Source organism: Nyctereutes procyonoides, unplaced genomic scaffold, assembly GCF_905146905.1.
Source record: "Nyctereutes procyonoides isolate TBG_1078 unplaced genomic scaffold, NYPRO_anot_genome, whole genome shotgun sequence".
Classification (NCBI taxonomy): domain Eukaryota; kingdom Metazoa; phylum Chordata; class Mammalia; order Carnivora; family Canidae; genus Nyctereutes; species Nyctereutes procyonoides.
The window spans coordinates 52523941-52542684 of NW_026575042.1; the positions used below are offsets into that span (position 1 = coordinate 52523941).

Consider the following 18744-nt stretch of genomic DNA (forward strand, 5'->3'; position numbering starts at 1 on the left):
TAGGCACCCTCAGATTCCAGACACCCAAAGGAAAGCAGATGTTCAGCAGAAACCACACTACTTACACAATGAACCACTGTTATATGGGGAAAGTTTTGTATCAATGTGGTAATTGTTTACCACCGAGGTCCTCAGATGCCAGCCAAGGACGAGCAGGCCTTTCCAGGACAGCAGTCCCAGACCTGCTATGTTAACTCTTCTCTGCACAGCCTCCATGACCTTTGCTTTGCCATATTTTGAGGGGGGAGGCCTACTGTGGTGGGTAGTGGTCCTGGTATGGAGGCGGGGAGAAACGAGGTAGGAGCAAACTCTGTGCCTCCTTCCCATGTCTCTTCATTTCTTTCATTCCTTTCCCCTCTTCTCTAGGATAGTGAGTTTGTATTTCTTTTGAAATGCAGTTGAAGTTTATATCAGTCCTTTGTTATGCCAAAGAGTCAGCATTAGCTCAGGAGTGTAACTTGTCTTAGAGGAGGGATTCTTATCTCAGTGTTAATGTGAACGGGCTCCTGAGAGCAGGAGCACTCAAATTGTGTGAATGATAGATCTCTGTGCAAATACGCATTTTTCTGGAGACAGAGTCTTTAGTTTTTATTATATTTATAAAAGGGTTTTTGACCCTAAAAGAGATGAGAGCCAGTGGACCCGAATATTTTAAAAAAGGGAGTAAAATAGTACAGTCCAACTTGGATAGAATATATCTATTTGAAGAAGAGCATGGGGAAATAATCATCGCTGCTGCCATTTATCGAGTGCCCCTGCGTCCCTGGCACTGTGGGATGTATCATAGTGCCTCAGAGAATCTTCTCAACAGTCATTTTGAAAAAAGTAAGTAGCTCCTTAAGGCGTTATAGCTAGTAAGTGGTGGAGCTAAAATTAAACTAAGCCTGACCCCAAAGCACTACACGTCATTCCAAGTTTTAATAATGCATTTATGTCTTAATAATGTATCTTTTAGTGTAGTGAAATTAAATATTTTTCCCTCAAATAGCAATTGAAAAACATTTTGATACTTCTGTACAGATTTATATATATATATATATATATATTTACAGCATTATTAAGTTTGCTTTCTGAATAGTATGTTATGCTTTAAAAACCTTACATAAACGAACATCTCAAATTTTTTTCCCACTTTTAAAAATAGATTCAGCAGATAATTGAAGGAAAACTCTTCCCAATGAAAGCTCTAGGTTATTTTGCTGTTGTAACAGGAAAAGGTATGCAAAGATGGATTATTATAATTTAAGTTTTTGTTGTCTTCAGATAAGATTAGTTTTCTTACACCTCCATCATCTTTTCCTAGGAAACAGCTCGGAAAGCATTGAAGCTATAAGAGAATATGAAGAAGAATTTTTTCAGAATTCAAAACTCTTAAAGTAGGTATATGGTTTAAATATTTAAAGATTTTGTAGTGTGGGAGTAGCTTACACTGTTTTTATTTAAAAGTTTGTTTTATAGCTGTTAGTTTAACATTGAGTTTCCAGAGTTTTTCCCAAATAGTGATCTGTATCTAATAGCCAAGTCCTCAACTAGTCAGAATTAGGGACAGCTTATCCTATGATACAGTACATGCTGGTATAATAAACTGCCTCTGAAAGACAACACGGACACCTCTTTAGTTGTTTTACTTATAAATAAGTATTTATAGTATTTATAGTATGCCCTAAGTGCTGATATTTAAAAATCAGCACTTAGGGCAGCCCGGGTGGCTCAGCGGTTTAGCGCCGCCTTCAGCCCAGGGCGTGATCCTGGAGACCCGGGATCGAGTCCCACATCAGGCTCCCTGCATGGAGCCTGCTTCTCCCTCTGCCTGTGTCTCTGCCTCTCTCTCTCTCTCTCTTTCTCTCTCTCTCTCTCTCTCTGTGTCTCTCATGAATAAATAAATTTAAAAAAAATTTTTAAAAATAAAAATCAGCACTTATATTTTTACTTATTTATCTTTTAAAGGAACCAATCCTTCTGGTGTTTTATGTTTATTATTATTATTATTATTATTTTTAAATATTTATTCATGAGAGACACAGAGAGAGAGGCAGAGACACAGGCAGAGGGAGAAGCAGGCTCCATGCAGGGAGCCCGACGTGGGACTCAATACCGGGACCCCGGGGTCACGCCCTGAGTTGAAGGCAGGTGCTAAACCGCTGAGCCACCCGGGCTGCCCTATTATTATTTTTAAGTAAACTCTACCTCTGACGTGGGTCTCAAAACTCAGAACAAGAGGCGCATGTCCTACCACAGCGAGCGCCTGAGTGGTTCAGTCGATTAGGCATCTGGCTCTTGATTTTGGCTCAGGTCATGATCTCAGAGTCATGAGATCCCAGTCCCATGTTGGGCTCTGCACTTAGCAGGGAATCCCCTTGAGATTCTGTCTCTCTCTCTCCCTCTCCCTGTGCCCCAGCCACCACTCACACCCTTCCTCCCTCCCTCTCTCTCAAATAAGTTAAAAAAAAAATCTTTCTTTACTTTTTAAGATTTTATTTATTTACTTATTTGATAGAGAGCAAGTGAGAAGGGGGAGAGGCAGACTCTGCACTGAGTGCAGAGCCCTACATGGGGCTCGATCTCATGACCCCAAGATCATGACATGAGCTGAAACCAAGAGTCAGATGGTTAACAAGCTGAGCCACCTAGGTACTCCTAAATAAATAAAATCTTCTAAAAAAAAAAAAGGACTTGCATGTTCTACCAACTGAGCCAGCCAGGTGCCCCCAACAGTTGGATTTTGTGTAAATGTATTCCGTTCTCTTTCAGTATTGGAGAAAGTTGAAGTCAGGGGTGGGATGTCAGAGGGGGACCCTACATAGATATTGATAGAAATTCATGAAAATAAGATCCTGACAAAAAAAAGCAAGAAAGAAGAACTAAAGGACAACTGAATTATATTAAAACCTTATATATGGAATCTCTTAAAATGGCAAAGTGTGTTTGTGTCTGTATTGGTATAGTAAATCAAGATAGTTCTTGCAGACATGGTCTTGAGTGTTACCTGTAGGGACCGGAGCCAGCAAGTGTATGGCACCTAGCTGTCCAGCATGAATAGGCACTAGCCTCGGGTTACTTAAATTTGAATTAGTTAACTTTAAAGAAAGGAAAACTTCTGTTCCTCAGTCACACTAGCCATACCTTCCAAGGGCTCAATTACCCCATGGGGCTCGTAGCTTCCATTTTGGCTAGCTCAGTTAGAGGACATTTTCTGCATCACAGAACATTCATTCAGCAGTGCTGGTATAAGATGTGAGGGTGGCTGTTCTCATTATATTATAACAAGCACATTTTCAGACATGATAGTAATGTTGTCCTTTTTGCCATTTTTATGTACTGTAGCTCTTGTTATTTTTTATTAGGACAAGCATGCTAAAGGCACACCAAGTGACCACAAGAAATTTAAGCCTTGCTGTTTCAGACTGCTTTTGGAAAATGGTACGAGAGTCAGTTGAGCAACAGGCTGATAGTTTCAAAGGTAAGTTGGCTTTTGAAAATGAACTAACAACTTCAGACATTTTATTAGATGGCAGTCTTGGGTATCCAGCAGATTCTTTATTCCCTGAGTAGTTGCGTATTAGTTCATTTTCTATTAGATAGTATGTGGAAAGTGGAAAAAATACAAATTTTCACTTGTTAAGAACACTTATTCCTTCAGGGGAAACATCACAAGGAGCACTTTGCAGAGTTGAAACCGAGTAGAAGGTTGGCAGTACTGTTTGGGAGAAAGCTTAGTGAACTACAGAGGACTCAGATTCCCCGTTTTTAGGGGTGCGAGGGTGCGAATGGCCTTGGGAGGCAGAGCGGCCTGTGCTTCAGCTGTGTTGTACTAGTTCCTGAGTCCCACGCTTTCCTGCTCTGTGGCTTTGTTGCCGTAGTTTCATTTGATGAGAGTATCCTTTCCCTCCCCTTTCCCACTTGGCAAGGACCCCCACAGGGTCCCTTCGCAACCCTATGAGTATTGTTGTGTTCCCATTCCACAGAAGAGAAACTGGGGCAACAGTAACTTACCCAAGGGGTGCCCCCAGCATCCTACACAATAGGTAATAGACCCAGGATTTGAATCGTGACGATGTGATTCCAGAGTCCGTGCCGTTAGCGGCTATCCTAAGCTGTGTCAGCTCTGTTTTGTGGATTGAAGATGGAGAAACTAAAGTCCAGAAGATTGGTTTGGAAAACTGTCTCAGTGGTGAGACTCTGAGTTGTGGAGAGCCAGAACACCCAGGAACCATAGGTGTACACTCAGAAGTTCAGTTAGTACAGACGTGTGTGAGATCAGCTTTAACTACTGCAGGTGGAAAGAAAGTCCTGAAACTGGAACATCTTTCCTTCTTCCTCAGCAACACGTTTTAACCTTGAAACTGAGTGGAAGAATAACTATCCTCGCCTGCGAGAACTCGACCGGGTAATACAGATGTCTTATTTAACATCGTGTTCTAACAGAATTTGTGTTGATGAGCAAAACCTGGTCAGCCAAACTGCTTTGGTTTTGACCTTAAGATTACTAATTTAGAGCTGCCAGGATGCAGTTCTCTGTTTAACTGCAGGAGTGCAGTTACCTCTTCTATAGTAGTTTAGATTATTTAGTACATAATATTAAAAAGTAATTAAAAATCGTAAGATTCTAAAGCAAGTGTAAAATGTTTTCTGAAAAAGTGAGGAACATTTCTTTAAAAGGTCTTATAGAATTAATATGTGAAGTAAACTTTTTAAAAATTACATACCAATTTTTTTTACCTTTTCAACATTTACTGTGGAGAAATATATTCTACTTTAGTGGGACTTCAGTCTTGGTTTCCCTTGATATTAAAATGCCATCCATTGTAAAGGAGCATCAATTTACTGACGCTAATAGACTAAATTAATAGGCGTTGATATTTTCATATAACATTTGTTACGTGAAAAACTTCCCTGATGAAATAAATGTTACATGAAAAACTGCACTCAGAATTAAATGAATAAGGTAGACACCCATGTCCATGTCTTTGTCCTTATATGGCCACTGGTATTTGTAAAAAAGAGGGTAGGAGGGAACATTATTTGCTAGTCATGCGTGTTCAGATGTAAGCTCAGCCTACCAGCCTGTCAGAGGCCTTTTTTTTAGTGGTCTCTGAAACTCATGGCAGGGCAGATTGACAATCTTATGAAAATCTTACTTACTTATATCTGTATTACCTAGAACGAACTATTTGAAAAAGCTAAAAATGAAATCCTCGATGAAGTTATCAGTCTGAGCCAGGTTACACCAAAACATTGGTGAGTATTTGATCTTTTCTCAAAGATTTTACTATATGGATTATAATGAAATACTAAAATTTAGATTCATAAAGCAGTGATTTATTATAGCCTTGGCTTATCCCCTCAAACAGTAAATAGGCAATAGCATAAAAGTATGTCTTTTTGCAAAATCTAACCACTATTGTAGTCTAATTATTTAAGTGCGATAAATTATGTATCTATTAAGTATCTTTCAGAAGAGGTATTCTAAAAAATTACTTTCTCCATGGTCCTTTTTTTTTTTAAAGAGATTTTATTTATTTACTCATGAGAGACAAAGAGAGAGAGAGAGAGAGAGAGAGGCAGAGACACAGGCAGAGGGAGAAGTAGGCTCCATGCAGGGAGCCGGACACCCGACGTGGGACTTGATCCCTGTTCTCCAGGATCAGGCCCTGGGCTGAAGGCGGCGCTAAACCACTGAGCTACCCAAGCTGCCCAGAGTGGCCAGTCCTTTTTTTTTTTTTTTTTTTTAAATTGGAGTTCAATTTGCATAACATATAGCATAACACCCAGTGCTCATCCCATCAAGTGCCTCCCTCAGTGCCCGTCACCCAGTCACCCCCACCCACCTCCCCTTCCACCACCCCTAGTTCGATTCCCAGAGTTAGGAGTCTCTAATGTTCTGTCTCCCTCTGATATTTCACACTCATTTTCTCTCCTTTCTTCTTTATTCCCTTTCACTATTTTTTATATTCCCCAAATGAATGAGACCATATAATGTTTGTCCTTCTCCGATTGACTCATTTCACTCAGCATAATACCCTCCAGTTCCATCCACGTTGAAGCAAATGGTGGGTATTCGTCGTTTCTAATGGCTGAGGAATATTCCATTGTATACATAAACCACATCTTCTTTATCCATCATCTTTCGATGGACACCGAGGCTCCTTCCACAGTTTGGCTATTGTGGACATGGCTGCTAGAAACATCGGGGTGCAGGTGTCCCGGCGTTTCACTGCATCTGTATCTTTGGGGTAAATCTCTAACAGTGCAATTGCTGGGTCATAGGGCAGGTCTATTTTTAACTCTTTGAGGAACCTCCACACAGTTTCCCAGAGTGGCTGCACCAGTTCACATTCAGAGTGGCCAGTCCTTAAGTTTGAATTCAGTATTAGTAGTTTCCCCACCTCCGTGTCCTGGATGATGACCCCTTTTCTCTCTTCAAAGATTCAAATTTGCCTATTTTTAATCTCCTCTCCTTATCTTAAAAAGGGTTCTGATCTTATCTCTACTTGTTGATTGATTAATCAGATATATACAACCCAGCTTATCTTTGTTATTATTTGTATTTTAAGCCAGTTCTATGGCTTTCTGTAAGCCAATTAGCTTTTGAAAGTGCAAGAAATACTGTGTATACACACACACACACCCCTGTTGGCATGCAGACACACACACAGTGAATACTACTTGTCATAGTAGGTTGTATGAGGATAATGTACATGAAAAGTGATTTGTAAACTGTTATAACTAATTATGCTGCTTATGGGAGAAAAATATGGTGCCTCTGTAAATTCCTGGTATCGTCAAATGAAATGGTTAGTTTTGTTTGGGCAGAGCAGTCTGAAATCAAAGTATACCTGAACTAAGGTGAGCAATGAAGATAGATGTCATTTATTTAACATGCAGGTGTCTGAAGGAAATTGTGAAGGGATGAGAAGCCTGTATTTCCAGGTTGTCTATTGAGAAGGCAAGGGAGGAAAGTAGGACGTCTGGCTGCGAGAGAATTATTCTGTGACCTGCTGGATCAGATGATTCTGTATATTTTCATCAGCTTTCTATCTTTGTTTTTTTTTTTTTTTTTTTTAAGACTCTATCGCTTAACACAAACATAGATCAAAATAGCAGATCCTAAAAAAAAAAAAAAAAAAAGCAGATCCTAATTGTAACAGTTCATGCCACACTGAATTGAACTGCATTGTACTCATAGTCATTATTGTCTGACGTATTTTTTTGTTGCATATGCCTTATGTGATATTTTAGGATGCATGACTAAGATGTTAATTATTTAATTGCCAGGACTATTTGATCTACATTGGTGATCTGGAAGCAGTGTTACAAGTACTTTATGTTCTTTATGTGATAGTTTATTATTTACTTACAGACCTTCTACTCTACTGTAACTATATTCTTAAAAGGTTGTTGGGGGGTTATATTTTACATGATGCATTATAGACAGAAATTAGCTCTCAGCGTCTTCACACAACATACCTGATCATCAGAAACTGATTACTGACATCAAGCAGGAGATGTTGATACACCGTTAACATTATGGGACCATTATTATAGATTTATCTATTTTTCATGTCATTTAGTAGAAGTCCACTTTAAAAAAATGGTATGATGGTACGCATATAACTTTTGGTTAAAAGTATTAAGTTTATTTTGTTGAAAGAATGAAAGGAAAATGTGTAGGCACAGTTGAGTCCCCTAACTCAGAGTTGAGGAATTAAAAAGGTTTCTGATACCAGAATCGTAGATTTAAAGGATAAAAAGTGCTAGGTAAAGGCAGTGACAAGAAAATTGCAGAGCCGGGGAGGTGACCCAGGTGGCTGAAGGCTGTTACCTCTGGCTTTAGCATACGCGGCAAGAGGCAGGAGATTAAACAGTAGATAAAAACAAGATAGAGATTATCAAGGGCCATACAAGCCGTGTTCAGAAGCTTGGGATTTATCCCATGAGCACTGAGGGCCACTGAATAACTTTAGGGCAGATTTTCATTTTAGAAAGATCCGTAGTAGGGAAAGTGGTAGGCTGTGAAGAAGGGGGCAGTGAGCAAAGAGGCAGTTGGCTGTTGGAGTTATGTAGATGAGAGGTGATGGCGGCTTGAGCTTGAAGAGTGCTTGGGAGTCTCTTCTTGAAGAAGAGACAATTTTGAAATATCTGAGAAGTTACCTAGAAGACAGAATTGAGAGGGTTTAGTGATTGGATGTATAGGTATAGAGAAGTCAGTTAAACAGTGAGTACATTTTTATCTGGTAATTACATTGCTGTGAATTTATAGGAATGAAGATATATTTGACAAAGATGAACACATAAGAATCTTTACCGTTGTTTTCTGTATAAGTATAAAAAATTCTAAAATTTATGTTTTCTATTTGGAATTAACATACTTGATTTATTCACAGAGCGGATTACTGTGGTGCCATTCACAAATATAGGATGTTGACATGGAAAACTGTACAAGTATTATAAAGCAGTCTGTGATATCCATTTATGTAAACACAAATACTTATACAAGCATTAAATATTTTTATTGATAAATCAAGCTGTGAATAATGATTGTACTACTGAAAGGAATTATGGAGGACTTCTTGCTTTTTCTGTATTGACTTAAGTTATTGTAAAGACTAAGTCATCTGCTTTAAAACAAATTTCCATTTTGAAAAGTGTTTTCATTTAAATGGAGCAAATGGAGGTAAAGGTCCTGGAGATAATAAGGGGAATGAGTAGAACTGTAATGTTAATTGTAATTTGTGTATTTGTGGAATCTTCCCTGGATGATGGTAGAATTTAGAATAGAGAGGTCTACAGTCCCATGACATATACTAGAAAACGTAAATAAGAGTGCAAGTCAGGGTGGCCGACCGCGTAAGCACGTGTTCTGGCCTCGCGGCTCCGGAGTTTTTGCGGGGCAGTTGAGGACTCCTGGTCCAGCCCGGAAGAGTGTAGGGTGAGGAGCACATGGCTTCCACTTCCCAACTTTGAGCACCTCTGGTCAGAATGTGAGGACAACCACCCCCTGGAAGGGAGAGCCAGGAAAGGTTTGAGGATGTGAGAATGTAAAGTGGTTGGTGTTGGTCTGTTCCGGAGCCGAGTATTGGGGGCGTAATGAACGTGATTGTGACGAAGGGGAGCAGGGAGCATGGACAGAGGACAGCAGCTGGGCGGTGGAAGGGCAGGTGCGGGAAGGTGGGTGAGGATGGGTGACAGCAGCTACCTGGGGTGGACTGGACCTCAGGCTTGTCAGGACTCGGTGGTCTGGGATTTTGTTATTACCTCCTTGAAGAGGTGTCTGGGATGTCGATTCCTGGCCCACAGGCTCCAAGGAAGAGACAACAGACCGAGTCTGTTCTGAGGTGGGAGCAGCAACAAGCCCTGGTGGTCAGAGGCTGGATCCTGGCCCTTTGTCCATCTTCAGAAATCTTGGATTTGTAAAATTATATCTGAATAGGAGGGCCCTGAGCAGCTTCTTTCCTTCCAGCTTGCTCCTAAAATTCTCCCCCGTCCTTATCTGTCATGAACACTGTGACTAAATGAACTTTGTCCTTCTGGTGCCCCAGGGCGTACGTACCCTTTCCTCACGCTCTTTGGTGTTCTGGTTGTCACTGAAAAAGACCCAAAAGTTAGCAAGGGGCAGCCACAACCAAGCCCATTGACTCGGTAGACTTGATTTTACACAAGATGTTGAGTGACTATTAGGAGCTTTGGATAGGAGGAAGTGTTGACACTCCTCAACCGAGAAAACCTTTGGCCAGCAGGGATGTTTGTTTCTGCTGCCCTGAGCTTAGTGGCTGTGTAGTAGGGGTTGGGGCTACTCTTAAGACCGACTACTTTTGGTAAGCAGAATGTTTTTGTATGTTGTAGTATTATTTTACAGTAGAAATTAGTTTGGGAGAAGCCAAATAAATATTTTAAGAGTTCAGTTTTTTTTTCTTGATTGAAATAGTTGTCTTTTTCTTGTTTAGAGATCTGTGTTCTTGTAAGGTGCCTTCACGGCAGGTTTCTCAACTTGATTATCCATCTTTTATATTGTTAACCTTTATTTGTCATGGTGTGTTAGACCGTTTTACTTAGCAATATTTCATAGCATGTCTGTGCTCTGTGTTGTGATCTGATAAATTGTTAAAAATCATACCAAGAAGTTCTCAGACTGGACTCCACAGTCAATACATAGAAAGTATGTATTAATATTAAGCAAATAAGCACAGGAGAAGACGCTTAAGAGTATGGGTCATTAAGGAAATGCAAATGAAAGCCACAGTGAGATACCACCGTCAGCCCGGCAAAATGATTAACCATATCAAGTGTTGGCAAGACGTGGGGCATCTAGAGCCCTCATCCTGTGCCCCTGGGAATGTAGAATAGTTCAGCCAGTTTGAGAAACAGTTCGGCTGTATCATAAAAAGTTATATATATAATTGCCATATGATGTAGGTATTCCAATTCTAGACATGTCACCCAAGAGGAGCAGCAGTGTGTGTCCATACAGACACACACGTGAATGCTCATAGCTGCTTTGTCTGGAACAGCCGATAATGGGAAGCCACCCAGATGTTCACTAGCAGCTAAATAGATAAACACATTCAAGTAGCGGAGTACTGCTCGGCAATAAAAAGAAGTGAAACGCTGATATACTCAACGATATGGATGAATCTCAAAATCTGCTCAGTGAAAGAAGGCAGACAAAATAAGAGTATGCTGTTCGGTTGCATTTATTTACAGTTCTAGAAAATATAAGCTGATCTCTAGTAACAGAAAGCAGATCCAGGGATCCCTGGGTGGCGCAGCGGTTTGGCGCCTGCCTTTGGTCCAGGGCGTGATCCTGGAGACCCGGGATCGAATCCCATGTCGGGCTCCCGGTGCATGGAGTCTGCTTCTCCCTCTGCCTGTATCTCTGCCTCTCTCTCTCTCTCTCTCTCTCTCTGTGACTATCATAAATTAAAAAAATAAAAATTAAAAAAAAAAAAAAAGCAGATCCAGTGGCTAGAACTTTTGGCCGTTATCTTGATTGTGGTTATGCACCACTGTGCTCATATGTCAGAACTTTAAATACGTGCAAATTATTGGAGTGAATGATACTTGGATAAAGCAGTTTTTAAAGCCAATATTAGGGATCCCTGGGTGGCGCAGCGGTTTGGCGCCCGCCTTTGGCCCAGGGCGCGATCCTGGAGACCCGGGATCGAATCCCATGTCGGGCTTCCGGTGCATGGAGCCTGCTTCTCCCTCTGCCTGTGTCTCTGCCTCTCTCTCTCTCTCTCTCACTCTCTCTCTGTGACTATCATAAATAAATAAATTTCAAAAAAAATTAAAAAAAATAAAGCCAATATTATATTTAAATTTCGTGTTCTTGAAACTTTTTTTTTCTTTTTTAATTTCAGGGAGGAAATCCTTCAGCAGTCCTTGTGGGAAAGAGTATCAACTCATGTGATTGAAAACATATATCTTCCAGCTGCACAGACCATGAATTCAGGGACTTTCAATACAACAGTGGATATCAAGCTTAAACAGTGGACTGATAAACAGCTTCCTAATAAAGCAGTAGAGGTTAGGATATAATTTAATTGAATGGGTAAGAAGCATTATGTGAAGGGAGTAGGAGCTGTGAATTTTAGGTTTTATTCTCATCACAGCCTACTGTCTCTTCTTAGGGCCATTATGCTCCGTTTATTCTTTACTCCTCATCTCTGTGTTGGGTTAACCTTAATGCTATTACCAGTTGCTGCCATCATAAAAATTTACTATTTGGTATGATGTTGATCTGAGGGTATTGGTTCTGTTTCAGAAATAGCATGTAACAAAACCGGCAACGTTTGCTTGAATGCGAAATTCTTAAAAAAAATTTTCTGTGGATAACAATTCCACAGAATATGGAAATAACAATATTTCGCTTAAAATGACAATATTTTAAGGAAAATATTTAATGAATAAAACATTTCATTTGTTGAGTTTCTGCAGGGTTCATTTATATGTAAATAATCATTTTCTTAGGATCCTGCCAGCAGGTTAGACGAGGAATTCTAGGAGAGTACCTTGAAGAATGCTTTTCTGTTACACACTGGCTGTGCCACTTGGTAGCTGTGCGATCCTTGGACTCCTGCTTACTCTGTTTATTTGTCTGTACATTAGGGAGGATAGTGTTGCCTACCTCACAGATTGTTATGAGGAGGAAGTGAACATCTAAATGTGTATGATACGTCCCGGGCCCATGGTACTGCAGTAAGCGCCAGCTGCTTTACTGTGATGATGACCATCAGGGTTGATCAGCCATGCGTGTTACTCTGAAGAATGATTGTTCTAGCAAAGGCTCAGCGTGTCCTGTGCTTCTGCGTGAGGTTGCTCACAAAATTAGAATCAGTGTTAAAGATAATCTTATTTTTCATTACCTTAAAAAGAAAATGTCAACTTTTAATTCTTTGGGTGTGGTTCCCCCTTTCCTGTCCTAATGCACTCCTGGCTTCTTCACCCCTTTGCTCAGTGTCTTCCTGCTTCTCTTTCAAAGAACTGACAGCTGTTGTGCCGAAGCTGCATATTGCTGAGCCCTGTCAGTTCTCTCCACGTTTACCCCTAAAATAACTGAGGGCTTACTGCCACCACCCCATCAGCTCCCCTCACAACTGTCCCTGGCGTCTGTCTGGGCCCTGTCCCATGGGTATTGTCACATCCTGAGGCTCAGCAGTGGAAGTGGCCATTCTTTCTCCTGCTGCTTTTCCCTGCATGCCTGGGTGTGGCAGAAAGATGTGGATCTGCTCAAGGTCAGGAAACAGGTGCTGATACCTCACTGGGTAGTCTAGGACAGTCACGTGGTTTATGCCATGATTTCTTAATGTTTGAAATGAAGAGGGCTGAGTAAAAAATACAGCATTAACTAGCCCACTGAACCATAAGAAGGTTTAGTTCTTCGTTACTTTTGACACTGTGTTCTTCCTTTCACTGCCCAAGTAATCGGGAGTTAGCTATAATGTAGTTGAATGTTTCTCGGCTGTGATTGAAGGTATTGATGCTTTGCTTCATATATTTACACAAGGGCAGAGATGTGAAGAAGTCACTGTGAAATCTTAAACTTTCTACAGTGTGGACGAAGCAGGCAGACTCCCACGTACAAAATGAAATAAGTGAACTAAGTCTGGTGGCTGACTGGAGTGCAAACCTGTCTCAAGGGGGTGGCTCCTGCTTGTCTCCGGTTAGTGTCCTGTAGGAGTGCAGGTGCAGTGCCGCCAGATAGTTGGAGAGGCTGGAAACACAGATTTTATATGAAGGTTATTTATAATGCTGGCTACTAATTTCTTAAAATTTAAAATACTTTATTTTGTCTAGCAAGACATATCAGGGTGCCACACCTACCCCGCCAGCTGCCAGTGTGAGATCTCTAGGCCAGAGTTTGTATTTGCTGCCTTTAAGAAAAAAAAAAAAAAAAACCTTGTGGTTTCATATATATTTTGTGATAAGTTAGTTGATTTATTACATCTACTTGGCTTAAATTCAGGTGTTTGTCAGGCTACATATTAAAGTTGTATTATAAATATGGCTTTTTCTTTTAAATCTAGGTTGCTTGGGAGACCCTACAGGAAGAATTTTCTCGCTTTATGACAGAACCAAAAGGGAAAGAACATGATGACATATTTGATAAACTTAAAGAGGCTGTTAAAGAAGAAAGTATTAAACGCCACAAGTGGAATGATTTTGCGGAGGACAGCTTGGTACGTCATTTGTATATTATGGTGTCAGCCTTATGGCTTTATATATTTTCTCAAATCGATACTCTTTAGAGGAAGTTGTCTTTATATGACCATTTCAATTAGCTTCTGAATTTAAGATAATGAGGGAAAGACATCTTTATCTGTATATAATCAGCCCTTTAACATTTCTCTGCTATTTCTTTTGTGGCTGTCATTTCAGAGAAAAGTCAAACTTCACAGTAAACGGGCTACTGTAAACTTCCTCAAATTGTCCACTCGCCAATACATGGGCCTGAACCGCAGATGGCTCAGATAGCGGCTTCTTATTTTACTCTTGGTGGTAATGAAAGGAATTAGATGCATTGGTTTTCTGTGGATTTGAGTCATAAAATATTAGACTCCTAAAATAATGCTAACTACCACATGTTGAATGCTTAAAAGGTGCTAGAAACTCTACAATATATGTTGTAAGCACTATTTTACTTAGTTCTTAAGCAGTCCTATTATTGTCCTTCTCAAAGCCCTAACACAAGCCCTGCTCTAGTTACAAAGCCCCAGCTCTTGACCTTCACCAAATCCTCCACCTCCAACAGATCTTTTGTTATGGAGAATGTTCTCATCACCATAATCAAACCTGTGTTAGCACCTGCTCTGCTCAGACACTTCAGAGGAGGCACTGTTGAAAGATAAGATGCAACAATTTTATAGAAAAATGCTTATTTCACTGTGGGCTGGTTGTAATTTATTTATTTATTCTGTAATTTATTTTTAAACAAATACTTGTCTTCATGTTTGAAAACAATATTCATTCTTGTTACATACCTTAATAAGATTAGCTTCTTATGAGAATAGTGTCCTTTTTCCTTCTTCTTTTTTTTTTTTTTTTTTTGAAGACTTTATTTATTAGGGAGTGAAGGAGAGAGCACGAATAGAGGGAGGGGCAGAAGGAGGGGAAGAAGTAGACTCCCCGCTGAGCAGGGAGCCCAATGAGGGGTCTTGATCCCAGCACCCTGGGATTATGACCTGAGCCAAAGGCAGATGCTTAACTGACTGAGCCACCTAGGTGCCTCAGTAGTGTCCTTTTTCATTCATTTGTTCAAAGGTTATAAAATTTAGAAATCAATTTTCTTATATAACTCATATTGGCTTATGGCCTAGACATTTTAAGCTTCCCTCCTTTACACTTTTCATTGATGTTAACAGTGAGACAGTGGTTGTTTTTCTCCTCTTTTTTTGAAAATGCTAACACAGACAATATGGCAAAAAGGAAAAGTAGTGATCTGAATCATTAACTTCTGAGAACTAGTGTCTTGGGTGCAGATTTATATGTGGCTGCATGTATAATATGCCTCTCTCTGTCTTAGACATAGCCTATTTTATTTGAGATAGGAAAAAATCTTCACTGTTCATTCTTTTGAAAGAAAGGTGACCAATAGGCAGATAATAGGACCTCCTGCACTTGCGTGGGAGGGACATACTTTTATCTTGTTTCAGGTACATCTATTATTTTGTATATTTGATAAGCTGTCAATTTGAATAAAATTACTAAAATGATAAGGCATAAATCAAATTAGCGGTTTTTCTTTCCTTGTTATTTCAGAGGGTTATTCAACACAATGCTTTAGAAGACCGCTCCATATCTGATAAACAGCAGTGGGATGCAGCTATATATTTTATGGAAGAAGCTCTTCAGGCTCGTCTCAAGGATAGTAAGTAGGGACACAGGTTGTTGAGTTTTGAGTATTCCCAGTGGTGGAGGAGTTATCCAACTTGATAATTGGGGAAAAAATGTTTTTTAAAAAATAAATAAAACTAATATTTCATAGTCTTTGTCATTAATACCATAGTTAAATATTTTTTGTGAAATTTTTCGGTCAACTGCTTAGTGACAACTGAAAATATTAAAATAGACACATGTTTATATGTACTCATTTTTAAAAACTATAATTGAATTGAAGACTGTACCTACAGGAACTTTACAAGCAATTATACCTTTCAGAGATTGTAAACATATATACTTAAGTTATTTCTTATATATGTACTGTATCAATCATGTATCGATCATGTAATCTTTTTGTTTATTTAACTGATTTTATATTGATCAAGCAGTTTGAAGTAATTAAGAAAATGACTATTAGTAGTTATAATTTTTGTGCTTGGTAAATGACAAAATTCTTGGTGAATTAAAACAATTTTTAAAAATTTTTCTAGCTGAAAACGCAATTGAAAACATGGTAGGTCCAGATTGGAAAAAGAGGTGGTTATACTGGAAGAACCGGACCCAGGAACAGGTAAAAACAAATCTCTGGTCTTATAGAATTTTGTTTGACTCAAGCATTAAAATGTAACTTTTGCATGCCTACAGACCAATCTTAATAATTTCAAATGTTTTACATCAGCCTTTTTAAAACGTAATGAATCTTTAGAATAAATAGAAAACTATAAAAGAAAGTTTGTTTTTTTTTAAAGTGAAGTAGCCGTGTTATTAAAAGGAAAGGGAAATGAACCATGCCCCTTCTGTGGTAGATTACTTTGTTCATTTCAATTCCTGGTTTGAGGTAAAGCGAATATTAAAGCTATGAACAAAAATTAAAAATGACAAGGATTTCAGAGGATGTAGAGGGAATATGATTAGAATAAAAGCTATAGCAACTTTTTCTTTCTTTTTTTTTTTATTTTTTTACTTCATCTGTTGTTACCTCTGGATTTTTGTGTTGTTGTCTGTTCAAATATTCTGTTCTTTTGCATTTTTTGCTGTTGTGTGCCCAAAATAGGTGTAAAAATTCAGACAGGAAGTAGAACTGTAGAATTTTTTTATTCAGTAAATATTTAATGAGCACGTCGGAAGAACAAAATGGTAAAGGCAAGTATAAGTAACTTGACCGATGAGTAAATAGAGGGAAGATGTACAGAACATTTAAGGCCCCACTTCCTACCATCTTTGTATTTCTTTTTTTTTAAAGATTTTATTTATTTATTCATGAGAGACACGCAGAGAGAGGCAGAAACCCAGGCAGAGGGAGAAGCAGGTTCCCCACAGGGAGCCTGATTAGGGACTCGATCCCAGGACCCCGGAGTCACGCCCTAAGCTGGAGGCAGATTCTCAACCCCTGAGCCACCCAGGTGTCCCCGATCTTTGTATTTCTTATTATGGCTTCTCTTCCTATCTAGGATTTAGTTTGACACCACATCTCATTCTTATGCTCATTCCTTAAACAAAAGAGTGAAAACGAGATACAGAACATAGATAAATGAAGGAAATAATACGAAAAAGAGGTGGCATCCATGCATTAAGTTTCATGCATTTTTTTGTCTCATAATCTATCAGATGTGAGTCCCAATTTGTCTAAAAAAGTGAAGGGACAGTCTCCCTCTTCTCTTTTTTCTAATAGGATTCTTGTGGAAAAATGAGTCACTAAGAGACTGCAGAGAGGCCAAGGAAGTGGATAGAGTTAGTGGTTGGATCATGCGTGTTTTCAGGGAGCATCGGTTATCTCTCTCTGCACATGGGCTGAGAGGACGAGGTCTGTCAAAGGGAATTTCTAGGAGATCCATCAGAGGTTTCTGATTTTAAGACTAAAAGACACATTGATTGAAAGGAACTGGGGTGAGGCAGAAGAAAAATGGTGTCTGACCATAAAGGCTTACGGGAAATTAAGGCCTAAAGTCTCCAGGATAATCAATGATGGCAACTCAGCAACTAGTGGCCAATACACTTGGTCTAAACACTGTCAGAGAGAAATAATTCTTAGTTGTAAGTTATTGTCTCAGGAATTTGAATCCAAAAGGAATCTCTGCAAGTAAAGTAGAGGAATTAATTTTAAGATTAGTGCAGGGATCCGTGGCCTAGGAGAGGAACATGGAAACGCTTCAGAGAAGAGCCTTCCCAGGGGTTCAGGGCAGCCAGCGTAAGACTCTGTGGAACAGAGGCCATCATTGGGCGTAAGGGGAGGGACCTCAGGACCACCTGGGGAACGGTTTGTGTGTGTTATGTGTCATTTTCTGTTTCAGAAGAAAGCCCTGCCAGTCAGACTCACTGAATCACGTTCTCTTTCTCTAACTTTTCTCATCCCTCCCACTCCCTGTTGAAAACCACTATTCTAAACCTCGTTCCTGGAGGTTATGGTGAGGAACAGATTCTGGAAGAGGTTGAGACTGTCCCCATGTCTCACGCTGCAAGTTTAGGTGGCTATGTAACAATTACTTCTGTCTTTTTGAATGACTGATTTAGTGGAAAAAGACATTTTAGGTCGTCCTATGTTAAAGATAAGTCTCTGTTCTGAATATTATTTTGTGCTTTTATGTTGTTACTTTTTCCTTAGTTTTCTAGGGAAAAATCCATCCCTTTGAAACATTCTCACCTTTCCTGAGCTGAACTGTGGTGATCTTGTTCAGGGTGGATGGGAGAGCAGTCTTCTCCTGAACGCTGTGTGGTCAGGGGGCAGGTGCACAGATGGAAGTGAAAACAGGACGAGAGTCGGGGAGTATCATCTAACTGGGAGATTTCCATCTTACTTCAGACCAAGAGCAGACCAAGGAAACTGTAAAATTTCTCTTCTAAATGTCGTGTTTTTAGAGAATATTAGTAGTTTCATTTATAAGCCAGTTATTTGCATTTATATTTTATTCTTCTGGAGTACTCGGATATCGTAGTTTGCTACAGTTTGGGGCAAAGTACTGTGCTAGTAGCTTGTTCAGAGTAATCAGTGCATTTGAAGTTAGACTTTTTTTTTTAAACATGCAATTTTGAAAGGATTGAAAAGAAAAGATAAACGTGATTTGACACTGCATAAGAATCGTATTTTTATATCTGTCACTACTATGTATCTTTTACTCCTTTGGTCATCAGACTGTGAACAGTTACAGAGAAGAGATTGGAAGTATACTCAAGAATGATAGCCACCTGGCTGGCTCAGTGGGTAGAGCGTGCTGCCCTTGATCTAAGGGCTGTAAGCTTGAGCCCCATGTTGGGTGTAGAGATTGCTTTAAAAATAAGACCTTAGGGGATCCCTGGGTGGCTCAGTCTGTTAAGCATCAGCTCAGCTCAGGTCATGACTCCTAGATACTGGGTCTCCTTGATCCATCTGGC

At 39.6% G+C, this 18744-nt stretch overlaps 1 protein-coding gene across 6 annotated transcripts in view; it reads left to right on the plus strand.

Moving 5' to 3' along the window:
- Positions 1 to 18744, plus strand: part of OPA1 (OPA1 mitochondrial dynamin like GTPase) — an 87479-nt gene that overhangs the window by 37125 nt on the left and 31610 nt on the right. For all 6 annotated transcript variants that reach the window (XM_055321727.1, XM_055321729.1, XM_055321731.1 and 3 more), the window contains 9 exons: positions 1145 to 1217; positions 1304 to 1376; positions 3345 to 3460; positions 4323 to 4387; positions 5162 to 5238; positions 11358 to 11523; positions 13524 to 13676; positions 15256 to 15364; positions 15867 to 15946. In XM_055321727.1, the coding sequence (XP_055177702.1) occupies positions 1145 to 1217; positions 1304 to 1376; positions 3345 to 3460; positions 4323 to 4387; positions 5162 to 5238; positions 11358 to 11523; positions 13524 to 13676; positions 15256 to 15364; positions 15867 to 15946 (912 nt within the window). The remainder of the gene's footprint in view (positions 1 to 1144; positions 1218 to 1303; positions 1377 to 3344; positions 3461 to 4322; positions 4388 to 5161; positions 5239 to 11357; positions 11524 to 13523; positions 13677 to 15255; positions 15365 to 15866; positions 15947 to 18744) is intronic.